Source organism: Pholis gunnellus, assembly GCF_910591455.1.
Source record: "Pholis gunnellus genome assembly, chromosome: 15".
In the NCBI taxonomy this organism is placed as follows: domain Eukaryota; kingdom Metazoa; phylum Chordata; class Actinopteri; order Perciformes; family Pholidae; genus Pholis; species Pholis gunnellus.
The window spans coordinates 13,370,247-13,383,485 of record NC_136542.1 but is presented as its reverse complement, the minus strand read 5'-3'; the positions used below and the strand labels follow the sequence as shown (position 1 = coordinate 13,383,485).

Below are 13,239 nucleotides of genomic sequence, written 5' to 3'. Positions count from 1 at the left end.
CAGTTGAACTGATTTTTAATTGGATGTTATTTGACACTATTGATTACATAAAAGTGGATACTGTTGCAATTTTTTTGTCATACAATTTAACTGTCAATGTGGTCAAGTCTGCATTGGGACTACTATCATGTGGTGCGGCATAAGTTTCAGCCATTTATCCATTACCTTTATTTAACTATTTCATTTATCCAATGACGTTTAGCCATTACATCTATCTTTGTATTCATCCAACCCTGTTTTATATATTAATAGTTATCCATTACTTTTAGCTATTTCAAACATTTATCCCTTACTTTTATCTATATTTCAACTGTGTATCTAATACTTTCAGTGATCTAATTCACCATTTAAATCTCATACTAACTGTTTGGACCTCTCTGCTCATGCTAACACATTTTCACACTAAATTGCATGTGTTCAGGAGCTACTCCACAATCCTTCATGGTAACTGCAGAAGTGCCCCACAGGTGCGGATGGTTGGGAATTCGCTGCTGTATTATATGTTGAAGGTTTGACTCGGCAGCTTAGTTAATATTCAGCTTACGTCAGCCTACCTTCGCTCTCTTATCTGTCCACACTGACAGACGTCTTTTTTCCGAGACAGCAGCATACATTTTGGCAGCTGAATGTCATGGAGATAAAAAGCTGGAGGAATTTTGGTATTCAGGCGAAATAGAAACGCTGACTGTTTACCGAGTCGTCATTTTGGGTTCTTCCTTAGTCCAGAGGATGCTGGGTGCAGTGTTGATGTGGTTCATCTGTTTCTTTGACAGAACTGAGTGAAAATGGCGGAGGGGTCCAGAGACCAGGGAGGAGTGGGCACCACTGATTCAGAGGAGGACTCCCCCAATATGATCGTCTACAGAAAGGTAAGGCTGACTATGTGTGTGTGTGTGCGCTACAGTATCTGGCCTATATGTCTCCCCGTTAAAGGGTTTTTTTGGGGGAGTTTTTCCTGTTCCGATGTGAGGGTTTCGGGACAAGATGACGTCATGTGTACATATTGTGAAGCCCTCTGAGGCAAATTTGTAATTTGTGATTTTAGGCTATACAAAAATAAATTGAATTGAATTGAATTAATGGACAAACATTCGCTGCAAGAAATGACCCGTAGACAGGCTCCTGACAGCCCATTGGTCCGTGTCAGTGTGTATGTACCGGACACTCAAGTGTCAGGAGGCCTCTCTTTCAACCATCTTGAAACAAGCTACCTGTCTCTCAGGACCTTCTTCCTACCGCCGTACTGTAGCATCACTTGTCTGGCAAACTTCAGCCCTCCAATGTTTTAATAAGCTGTCAGTCCCATCAGTGAGGGGTTTGGGCAGTGAGAGGTCCTTTCAGTGTCGAGGGTAATTACCTCGTCCCAGAGGTGCCTACATTTCAATAGCTGCAGTTTGAAAGGAGAGGGTGAGCAGTATTGGTTGCTAATTACGTGGATGTTCGGCTGAGAGGAAGTAGCTGGTTCTCGAATGCCGTGGTTGGGAAAGGCCAATGAGGGGGTGGTTATCCCTCCTCAACCGACGAATAGCTCGTTATTTCTCTGCCAGTATTCTGACAGCCCATTTAAAAAAGAGAAAGAAAAGAAAAAGCTTCTTTTGATCAGACTTAAACCATGGGAGCCACTGCTACCCCCTGAGCCGGCTCTCTTGATAGCTCTAAAAAAGTGTTCTATAAGCAGGCCGCAGTTGACAGATCCTGTCCCACTGTCCCAAATCTGATGTTTCATCCTGCTCCTAATGATTGTCCATTTATAAACAGATTAGCGGAGGGATGGGCGAGACAGGATGTGAAATAATTGTTGACAGCGGCTGCGTCGGTGGTAAAATGTCTCTTTCAGGCTTGTTGTTAACCGTGCGCCACTGCGGCGTTCAGGGCTTAGTGACAACTTGAAGAATTTCCTGCAAACCTTCATCTTTGCAATAAACACCTCAAGTCTGCAGCACACAGAAAAAAAACAACTGTCAGGCACTGTCTTTGACCTCAGAAACTTGATAAATCTCTCACGCTACTTCTGATAATGATGCTACTGGGATTGGGTGCTCTGAACAGGGTGTCAAATCTCAGCAGTTGGCTGCGTAAAACAAAAGAGAGTGCGTTACTTGTCTAATGTAGATTACCTGTTAGGTAGGAATCATAAACTATAATCAAATAAGAAGCATGAGAAGAAATGTCTTGTCTCTCTGAAGCCTTGATTTCATGACTGACGTCACATTGCTGTTAAAAATATTTGTGTACTGCGTGTTCTAGTTGCATTCATTGTTTATTCAATGTTGTCATTATCCTCCGTGTATTCTCAGGAGCTGTCACGCTGCAGAGAGAACATACAAAACTGGCTATCTTTATAGATTTCATGGCAGAGCCTTATTATGTAACGCTACACGTGCCTGGAGGCAACGCATTTAAGAGGCTTGATTTTGCTTGTCAGGATACTGCCTGAGGAAATGTACATCATTTCATGTTTTAGTCATACGCAGTGACAACAGACAGATGATTCTGAGAGTGACAGGATTCTGCCGCCCCTTCCCGCTTTTAGAATTTTTGATTCAAAGCTTTTGGGGATGAAAGCTGAGGAAGTAGCCAATTAAGCAAAGGCATTTTTTTTTTTTTTTATATATACAAAGAAACAATATTTGGAGACAAAATATTTGTCTTCGTTTAAGGTCTTAATGTGGTTTTATATATTTTACCTCTGTTCCACTCACGACCTGAAGATGTCAAAGAGGCCAGACAATAGAGAGGTGCTGGGTCTTTGAGGGCAGAGCGTCCATGGCCTCTGGACTCTGTGGGTGGGCAGGCTGGCGCAGTGTGAGGGCGCAGCTTGCAGAGGGGCAGATGGCCACCAATATGCTCAGCCGCTTGGGAAAACACTGGCCGCTTCATCCCAAAGGCCCGAGCTCCTGTCAGCTGGAAGACATCAGAGACATCAGCACCTCATTGCAAGGAGCAAAAGACTAGTGTAGTCTCTAGTGAAGCGATACAAATATTTCAAAGTGTGGCCAGCGCCTTTTGAAATGTATGGAGAGCATGCGTTAAAATACCTTCACTTACATGGCTATATCTGTTGCAAAAGTGTTAAGTTAACCGTGTAGGCAGTTGGATAAAGGTGAATGTGATGTATTTAGCCATTAGAGAGGCTGAGTGCCTGGGAGGGGAGGAGGTTGTCTCTGTCCATGCAGTGTATGTGCTGCAGAACGATCTTGCTCTGTCTCTCTCCTCCCACGAAAAAGAGGAAGCGAAGCAAAACAATCCAATAACTGCAGGATGTCTTATTGCCTCAAGAACTTTTGGTCTAACACAAGTAGGTTGTGCACATACTGTAAATACGCACACACACACACACACACACACACACACACACACACACACACTCACACAGGGACTCATACGCAAGCTTAATGCCGCTTTAATGCACACTGCCCATTCTGGTCGGTGTGTTTTTCCTTGCTATGTCTGCCGTGCTCAGCAGACAGAATCTGGCATGGTAGATGAATTGGATTGGCACCAAGAGACACACAAAATAGAGACTCAAACTATTGATGAGAAACGCTACTGTGCTGGGAAATGCAATTAAGCTTAAGGGTCCACTTTACTGCTCTGATGGGGTAAAGCTCACAAACTATTAATAGCTAACATCTCTCCTTCCTAAGTGCGTGTGTGTGTGTCTTCCACTTTTTTTCCTCTGTGACACGGGGGCTGTGATGACTGTCTGGTTTTTGACGCACGTAGTTAATTGACAAACACTCCCGTCATACCCATGGAGAGAACCCCCTCTTCCTTTTTTCATTAAATGGTTGATTGGATAATTCTTGGCAGTCAACTCATACCTGAAGGCGGGTATTAAAGCCATAGTGGTACAAGTTTTAGGAGCCATTAATGGGTAAATATTAGTAATGAGCCATGCTAGGACGTTCAAAGGCACTACTCGGTGCCAGTGGCCTTTGGGTGTGTGTGTGTAAGCTTTAGCACTCGATTAGCAGGGAGTACAGATTGGTTAAAAAGTTGAAACTGCCTTATGTTCTAGCTTAATACACTAGTTTTTCTCCACCGGTAAAGCGCGGTGGTCTAAAATCTCCGTCTGTAAGATAAATCAGTACAAGAAATAATTGTAACCACGCTAACAGCATGGCGCTTTAGCTGGCAATGTCCGTCTGTGGATTGGTCAGTCCACCACAAGATTGCCATTAAATGTCCTACAGACATGCACAGTCGTCAAGGGATGAATTCTGGTAACTTTGTTGCTCCTCTGACAGCGTCCCCGTTCTCCTTTTTTATAAAGGCTGCTAATAGTGTGTTTCTTGCAACCATACCGTGTCATTGCTTAATGGTAAATGACTGTATTTATAAAGCTTAACAATTGCCCTCTGATTCACCCGCACACTCGTACACCGATAGCAGCAAGCCACCGTGCAAGATCGTGGTCTGAACATCAGGAGCAACTTAGGGTTCAGTGTCTTGGACATTTCATTATTGGACAAGAGGAGCCGGGCATCGAACCACCAACCTACACTCCTCCAGAGTCACAGCCGCATCCTCTGTATAGCTTGCTGGCTTCGCAATGAGCTTTGTATTTAGGGCTAAATTAGAAGATGCTAGCATGCCGACCTGTGATGCCAACATGTGAAAACACTCTAAACATTAGCATGTTATAACGTTGTCATTATGAGCATGTTAGCATGCCGATATTAGCATGTAGTTCAAAGCACGGCTGTTGCTAAATACCACCCCACAGAGCTGCTAATCTTTTTATTTATTTTTTTACGAACTTTCCCTTTTTTTTTTTTCTTCCCCCACCATTTCCTTTTTCCAGCCTTTCTTCTACTCTTTGCTAATTAATAATTAAAGCTCATTTCAAGCATTCCATCTTTGGAATATATCTGTTCCTCTGAGACATCATATCCCCCCCCCAATCATTTATTCATATCCTGCATATTTAGTTTTATTTTTTATCATCACTTATTTTTATCTATGTGTGCTTCTAAATGCTGAGAGAGGATAACTAAAAGGGAAAAAAACAAAGGACATAAAGAAAAGACGGCTTTTTAATGCTGTATTAAAACACACTTTCTAAGGACAGACTTTGAAATACTATTTGCATGAACATTACAGTGCTGTGATACACGATAGTGTTATCATCACACCTGTGTCATTCCTTCACACTGGATAGATTTTGAAACTAACCTAGCTTGATTGATGGGGAAGAAGAAATGACTGTCAATGCCAGCCTTCAGCTCCCTCACTGTCTCCACCAGTGACTGTCAGCTGCTTGGGTTTAGGATGATTTAAAGACGGGACACAAAAGGAGTTCCCTTCCCTCCTACAATGCAGATAATATGGACATACTGGAAATATGTAAAAAAAAAATAACGACAGCAATCACACTGCCGGAGAGAGTCTCCCTCGACTGAACGGAGAAGATGAAATCACTGTACACGGCAACTTCACACTTCATCCATTCGCCTTCCACAGCAAGGACTGGCAGCTGGTTTGGTCCGTGCTGCTGGTCAGACAGAAGCTCGCCTGCCTGTCTTTCTGCTGCCGCCCCACGAGTTGCACTCTCTCCTCTCTCGGAAATAGCCCCTGGGTCACATGGAGTGTATAGCTCTCCTCTTTAAGTCTAACCTCCATCCGAGGTGTCTATGGGCCACTACTTGCTGTTCCTGTCTGCACTTTAAGATAGCACAGTCCAGCCGAACGCTCTGGATATTGCTTCTGCAGGCTGTAGGGACAAGTTCTCCCAGTGCTTTATCATGTATGACCGTTTTAACGTCTCCTCTTGCATCACGGGAGCCTTAATCTGACGCGCTGGAATGGGCTATCAGGGTCACACTGAAGCGTGTGCGCCTGTGTGCTAAGTGCCAGTGTGGGTTGCTTTCCAAGTTGGGTCAATAAGATAAAACAACAGTAACAGTGTAAAGCTGTTACATAACCAAATGTTTAATGTGTTGGCATGTCTCTTCTCTCCAGTCGAGCAGAAGGACCGACACATGAAAATCCTGGAAGTCAACTGAAAAACAAATCATAATTGGATAATAATTCACAGTGTTTTGGCAGCCGGCGCACTGTGTGATTATTGACCTCATCCATAGAGAATCACTGTGACTGAAATAAAAGGCTTCTCTCCAGTGAAGAAAGTCCTTCCTGTGCCAGTGCCTCTCCTGGTCTCACTCCCTGTTTGCACATTGCTGACAGTGTGCTCTTAAAGGAACACATTTAATAATGCAGACAGTTTTACTGCGCTTCGTATATGTAAAGCTGCATATGCATGCATGGGGTGATGTTAATCGGGAGCTTTGTGGGTGGCACCACTGTGTCCCGCTTCTAAATGCTGTCCAAACCCCCCTGAGCCTCCCACTTATCGCATGGAATCACACTGGGGGTCCACCTTAAATGCCTCCTTCTGTGCTCCGATTAAGCTCGGCATCTCTGCAGGACACGGAAGGAGCTCACTCCACCCCTACAGAGCGGATTATACGAAATACTAGAAATATGGATACAATTACAGCAATTGGAGAGGATTTCCACATCGGATAAAGTTTCCATTAGCCGTCTTCGGGTTGATGTGTAATAGCATCAGATAGGAAACTGGTGCCCAGTTAAACTGTTGTTGATGATGCTAATAAACGGTAAACTCTTGTGTCATCATGCACAGTAAATACTAATGGGTTATTGGAACTGGCTCTGACATTAGTGTGTTTAAAAAGCTGTGCCTTCGGGTGACCGTCTGACAGCAGTGACTCGCTGGACAAACTGCAGCCGTGTGGTAGTGCTGACACACTGTATTAGTAAAAATATAGGAGTAAGAAGATAACAAGCTCTCACAGTCCCATATGGTTTTGTCACACTTTTAAAAAAAGTTGCATTCACAGTGACGGAGACCATAATTATATGCCCTCACTGCACTTGAATTCTACTTGAAAAGTAGAATTAAACCCAAAAGTCCACGAGGTTGTCAATTATAATGACATCATCATCTGGCTGAATGCTGCTTGAAATTAACTGGATCAAAGCAAAAAAAAGCATAAATACCTTCCAGGAACGTTATTATTATTCTTAGTAAAGAATATCACAAACTTCTTTTTTTTTCCGGAAACATTATGAAAAGTGTTGACCAGTAACATGGAGCTATGATTTCATGTTAAAGACATTATGCCAGTGATGCATCTTCAACCCCTTTCTAATACGTGCCTGTCATAATATGAAAACCTAATTTACAGGAGGTTCACTTTGTAATTGTATTAAGCTTTTCTGTCCTCTTTATTTGTTTATTTGAACGGCCGGTGTTGCGTCATTAATCCATGGAGATGGATTAACTTTGTGAACTGATCTAGTTTTCAAGGGTGCAGTAGCATTCAAGGCTGATGAGCACAGGTCATTAAAGTGGCTAACCAAATCATAAGTGCGTGCAGGGTATGCTTAGAACGAGCTGTAAGTCTGCTTTTACTCAATTCGGCTGATGAAAATTGAATAGTTGATTGAGCGTTAAGGACACCGGAGCAGATGGTTCCTGCAAAGTAACAACTTTTAAAGGAGCATTAAAAGGAAATATGGTCAGAGATAATCCACTTCAGTATAGAGTTCTCACATTTTAGTGGAAACTAAGTGACACTTTTCAGATGCATGCCTGCGTCTTCCTGCAGGGCCATGTTATTTTCAGATCAGATTTTGACCCTGCGCCACTCTTCCTCTTTTACCACTCTATCTTCTTCATGCTTCAATTTCAGCAGCAACTTTAACTCTGACTTCTTCAAACCTCCGGGGATCTTGTCTAGAAGTGCTCCTCCCCATGTCCCATTTCCACACCGACTACACTGCTAATCAAAGAAAAGGAGGATTTTGTCACTGCTGACAGTTTCTTTTTGTTGATGCTACATTTTATCCTCCATTTGGCAGACCAGACGGCGATGAGAATGTCCTCAATATGCTAAATACAGCCGATGAAGTTCGGTCCTCTGAAGGAGAAAAGCAGCATGACGCTCACGTGATTACAAGATATTTGATATTTTCATCTTCGGGTGCCTCATTAGACCGCTCTCCTCTTTAACTAAAATACGTTTTTTAAGAATAAAAACTACACACACATGACATTCAAGTGGCTTTTGATTACCTCTGACAAAGACAAAGAGCATAATAGAGCAGAGTGCAGCTTGTAACACAATAAAGCCTGTAAATTAAATACGCTGACCAACAACCTTACAAATGTACATTCATCTCAGCGCCATCTGCCAACGCTCCCGTTTGAATTGTTAATAGACACAGCTGATAGATAGGAATGAGTTGCCCCTAAAATAGAAGGTCTGACTCAGATGAGCGGGAGACAGACAGAGAGAGGGACAGAGTGTCATCTGTGCACTGTTGAACCACAGGTAATGACGTGTCTGTTGCCGGAGTGGTGCGACTCCATGTAATTGTCTCTGGGTGGAGGCTGAGGCGGGGATGAATCACCCAGGCCCCAAATGTTAACCACCGTGGCCAGCTAGTCTGACTAAACAGCCCGCGGAGGAGAGACCAGACAATTTGGCCTCCCTCTAGAGCATGGACCTGCACCCCCAAACCACATCCCCAACCTCCGTTCAGGTCAGACCACCCTGGCTCTGTAACTTTGCCTCTTGGGGCTCCTCGGTTGTTGTAGTACACTGTCACTACAACTCTCCAACCTTTAGAAATTAATTGGACAAATGACTGAGATGTCCTTGGTGTGTTTGTCTGGTTTCGTCACAGCCTCAGTCACAAAGCAACCCATTTGTCAAAAGTGACAGTGGAGATTTCGAACTGAATTTGTTGCGTTATGGAGGCTGGACTATTTGACATTATGTGAGTGAGTTAGATAATCAGTGGCAGATTTTCCTCTTTCTTCCTCCTTGGCTTGAAAATAATAGATATGTCCTTGTGGGAGACCTTGCTGTGTGCCTACTCCCGTATCCACTCAATAACTCATACAGTAGAGGCCGAATCCATAACGTAGCCGTGATTACTTTCATCAAGCTGAGTGAGAGCAAAACATCAGTGAAGGAGTAAATTGACTCTTTTTGAGCTTGGCTTGATAACGGTTGAACTTGCTCTTACATTTTTTGCACTAAGAGGCAAGCTCTATTAGCTTAGTTTTGCCTGAATACAATTTGTTCAGATATCACACGAGAGAGTCCTCTAAACCAAGTATCTCATATCTTCTACCAGAGCGGGAGACCTTTTATTAATCCCACCTTCCTTCTTACACGTGTCAGGCAACATGAGCCTAATTTAGTTAGACACTCCAATACACCGAGCTTTGAATTTGACACCGCTGCATTTGCTTCAAATGGAAATTGGTCTTCGCTGACAGAAATGACAGGAGGAATGGAGTAGGTGGCCTTTTTAAGCCTGTAATAATCAGGATCAATCGGGCTCAGGCAACAGTGCGAGTGAGGCGGTGACTAGGCTGCATTGGGGCGGTAACACGAGAGGAGGCTAACATGGTTATTCCCACGCTTCGGAGGTCCTGCTGGCAGCAAGGAGAAAATGCACATTCATAAATGTGTGATTTGTTTCCACAGTGAGGGCTGTGGGTGTGAACATTGCTAGGGCTGTCCCCAAATCAGAATTTTGCAGTCAGCACAGTGCATCGACTGGGAGGAGGTATATTCATTTGTGATTGGTTCATGCTTTTTTACAAACACTGAATATTACGTCTTTTCTCCAGTACACCTTACCTACAACTACGAGGAATATATTATTCACTGGGTGCACCTGCAGAGCTTCCGCCCCCCCCCACACTAAACTCTTCTATCGGCTTACACCAGTCTCGTGTTTTACCCGTTCATCATCTGTGCTGTGCAAACATCAGATTTCCACAGTCAGAGAAAGTAAAAATGTGCATCCATGTCATAGTCATTTCACTCAAAATAGTAATCGCATTACTGTGACTCCGGTTATGAGTGGACATTTTCACAAAGAGCTGTCGTATTAAACTGTCCTGGGCTTGTGTCCATTCAATTTTTTAGAACAGCACCAGATCAGTTTTGGGGTAACACTGGGATGAGCTAAATCTTCTCTTTTTGCCGAATAATGTTTGTTAGGTAAAGTATGATCTCCTTGAGCTAAAGTATGACATTCAGCCTCAATGGGGAAAAAAAGGTTTTAGTTTTTATCATGAACTTTTTGCACGTCAGTATACATTAATTATAAATGCACTTGCATTAGAAGGAAGAGGGCAGGACATTTGCCAGATGCTAAGTCTTTGTATAAAACAGGTCGTGGCCCTTTTTGCAATCAATGTCTTGGGCTTTGTAGATTTTTATCTAAATAATACAAGGTCAACATTGTCCTGCCTTCCAAAAACAGACATAATTTTAACAAATTTAGAAGACAATTTGCAAACTTCCCTGCTGTGGTGAGACAGTGAATTCAATATTATTTCCAATTTTCTCTCTTTTTTTTAACAGTTATTCTTTATGTATGATATTTTATTCATAGGTTATGAAAGGAATATCCCAAACCCTGGTCCGAGAAGTGCTTTTAGCAGTTGCAGTTGTGGAGGAAATAACTAGACATTTTTCTGTTATGCAAAGTCCCAAAGCAGGTGTGGCTCTGCAGATTGCCTCCACAAACCCTTGCTAAATTACAACCAGCTGTCATGCACAGATAGCATACAGCCGGGAATGAAAACAGAAAAGCACACTTCACTTTGAAATATGTTGAGAGGATATTAGATCAAAAAGCATGGCCGGTCCCTTTCTCGGAATCGTATTCAATACTTCAAGGAGATGTGCTGGTGAGGTTGCAAATTCTAGCTTTGCGGACATAATAGATGGTTCATTTTTTACTCCCCTGAGGTGAAAGAATAAAAGATTTATGAACAAATTTGGTCGCTGCCTGGCAATGCATTAGTGAGCGCTGAAGGTGGTTAGTCGACATTATAGATAATCAATCAGCAGTGAGTAAGGATTTGATGCCTTAAAACACGTACTGTAGTGCTCTTGCTTCAGTATATATTGATTGTATCAGTCAGTCAATCAGCCTTTAAGATAAACAGCTCTATAACTTGTCCTGTTATGAAACCCTTTTATTTTTTTGCCTTTGATGCAAGTGTAAGCGCTTCCCCAGGCCACCTCGGGCCTCATTCGGTTTCATTAAAAGACGATCACAGGATGGAAATTGGACGTGTGAGGGAGAGGATGACCGAGTGACAAAGGCCAGCGCTGCTGACATGTTCTCTGCAGGTCCCTGTAATGAAGAGTAGTCTTCCCCGCTGGGACGGAGGGCAGAAAAGCACATTACAGGTGTGTGGCGCTGCCTTGCTGCCCGGTGGCATTGTGAGATGAGGTTTTCCCTCCACATGTCAGCCGGGCCGCCAGTGTCTCATTATGTACCTGCGAGTAAGTAGTGACAAGGCTTCATTGCTGGCTTTGGAAATCTGTCACGCAAGCGAGAACAGAGCGGTTTCCACAGCGCCTCACCGGACTTCAGCTGATGCTCCAAGAAAAATATCCTGATTCTGCTCCGTGTTACACACAGAACCGCTGGCGAATGTGCCGCTCTGTCTGTCTGACTGCAGCCACAGCTTGTGTGAGTTTCCAGAGATCTGTGAGAGACCAGAGGCGAATCCCCCCCCCCACCCACCCACCCACCCTGCGCTCCACCACGCCTCCTCTCTCTTTCACAGCCCTATTCACTTAGTCCTTCTGTTGTCACAGTAACATGCCTTACCCCTAAAAGCCTGTCAGCATTCCCACACTCACGGGGAGAACCAACACAGGTAATAAGGACGTCGAGTCTCTAGTTACAGCAGTGTGTGAGTGACAGTCCTACCACGGTGGAAAGGACGGTGGAGGAGACGGAGCTTAATGATACACAGCGGAGCTATAAAAATCCTCTTACGTACATACCAGGAGCCTTGACAGGAAATCCATGCATCTTGGAAGGTCAAGGGCCACTCTTACTCACCGTTTGTGCGTGTGAGCATATAGGAGCACACGAGGAACAGTATCATTCTGAGCTGAGGCATTAAATGTGCGGAGGATTGAAACATAACGCCTCCCAAGAGAGAGAGAGAGAGAGAGAGAGAGAGAGAGAGAGAGAGAATGAATTAGAAGCAGATGGTGTTATAGAATGATGACATGAAGAAGAAGAAAAAAAATCATATTCAAATTTGGCTAAGCTGATTACGATGCGATGCATCATTTGGTTGTGAAGTGCCTCTACATGTTACACACACACGTGCACACATTACCCCATTCAACAAATCACTAATGACGGGCTAGAGAACCGTATGCATGTGTTTGTAATGGATGGGGCTGAGTGCAGATTGGAGAGGCTGGACCTGCCCACCACATGAGTTTTTGCTGTTACTAGAGAACGCGTCTTGTCTTTCTCAGATGCTGGCTGCATGTCTTTTGTGGTTGCATCAGGCCTATCAAGTGTAATGCGTCAGCATTTCAATAGAAGGACACATTGATTCAAGTGCAAGAGGAATGATTGAAAATCTTGATTGTGTATTGCCAGCTACTACAGATGAAGTTGAATCTGGTGTAAATATTGAAAGAAAGGAGTTATGTTGTCGACCTCAAAAGCCCAAATATCTCCTCTCCTCTCCTCTGCGATGACTCAACTGTGCGATGACAGAGTTTGTCTCCAGCGTCTCAAACATCAAGAACAGGCTTGTGGGCCCAGTGAGGGACGAGGCAAACCCGGGCTTGATGACGCCTCCTCTCCTCTCTCCTCTGTAACCCAATTACCACCAGGCCTTAAGGAATGGGATCGGCAGGAGTGGCGCATCAGGGGACGATGCCAACATCAAAGATAGACAGATGGTCCCGAGCTTTTACCACCTCAAACCAATCTCCTGCAGGTATTATTACCCGATTAGCTTGGTGCGGTGTCCCAGATACGAAGCCAGAATGAAAAGATATCGATCGAGAAAGTGGAAAGTATTCAAACTGAACTCAAACTCAGTAGCACCGTTGTGTCGGAGTAGCTTCCATGAGCCACTGAGCTCCTAAATTGGCAGCAGCGGACAGAATTGTGCCCAGTCTGAGGCCCCCCATAGGGGCTCTAAGCGGTGAGCATCCTCACCCACATCCTCAGAATAGCACGGTGTTATCCATTGCCACTCACCCGACACTGTCACACCATTGTCAATTTCCACTTTTACATTTTAGCAGCTTACCCCTGTCTTGCATAACAGTGTTCACGCTATGACTTAGAGGCGAGGCTTATATTTTTTTCCCGTGACTGTGAGAAAAAAAAAAGCTGATGAACGATAGA

At 43.9% G+C, this 13,239-nt stretch overlaps 1 protein-coding gene across 7 annotated transcripts in view; it reads left to right on the top strand.

Moving 5' to 3' along the window:
- Window positions 1-785: 785 nt before the first annotated feature.
- The window catches only part of LOC306707655 (regulator of G-protein signaling 6-like), a gene marked incomplete at both ends in the record, with an annotated part of 29,945 nt that continues 17,491 nt past the window's right edge, over window positions 786-13,239 (top strand). For all 7 annotated transcript variants that reach the window (XM_079175217.1, XM_079175216.1, XM_079175215.1 and 4 more), the window contains one exon: window positions 786-869. In XM_079175217.1, coding sequence (XP_079031343.1) covers window positions 786-869 — 84 coding nt within the window. The remainder of the gene's footprint in view (window positions 870-13,239) is intronic.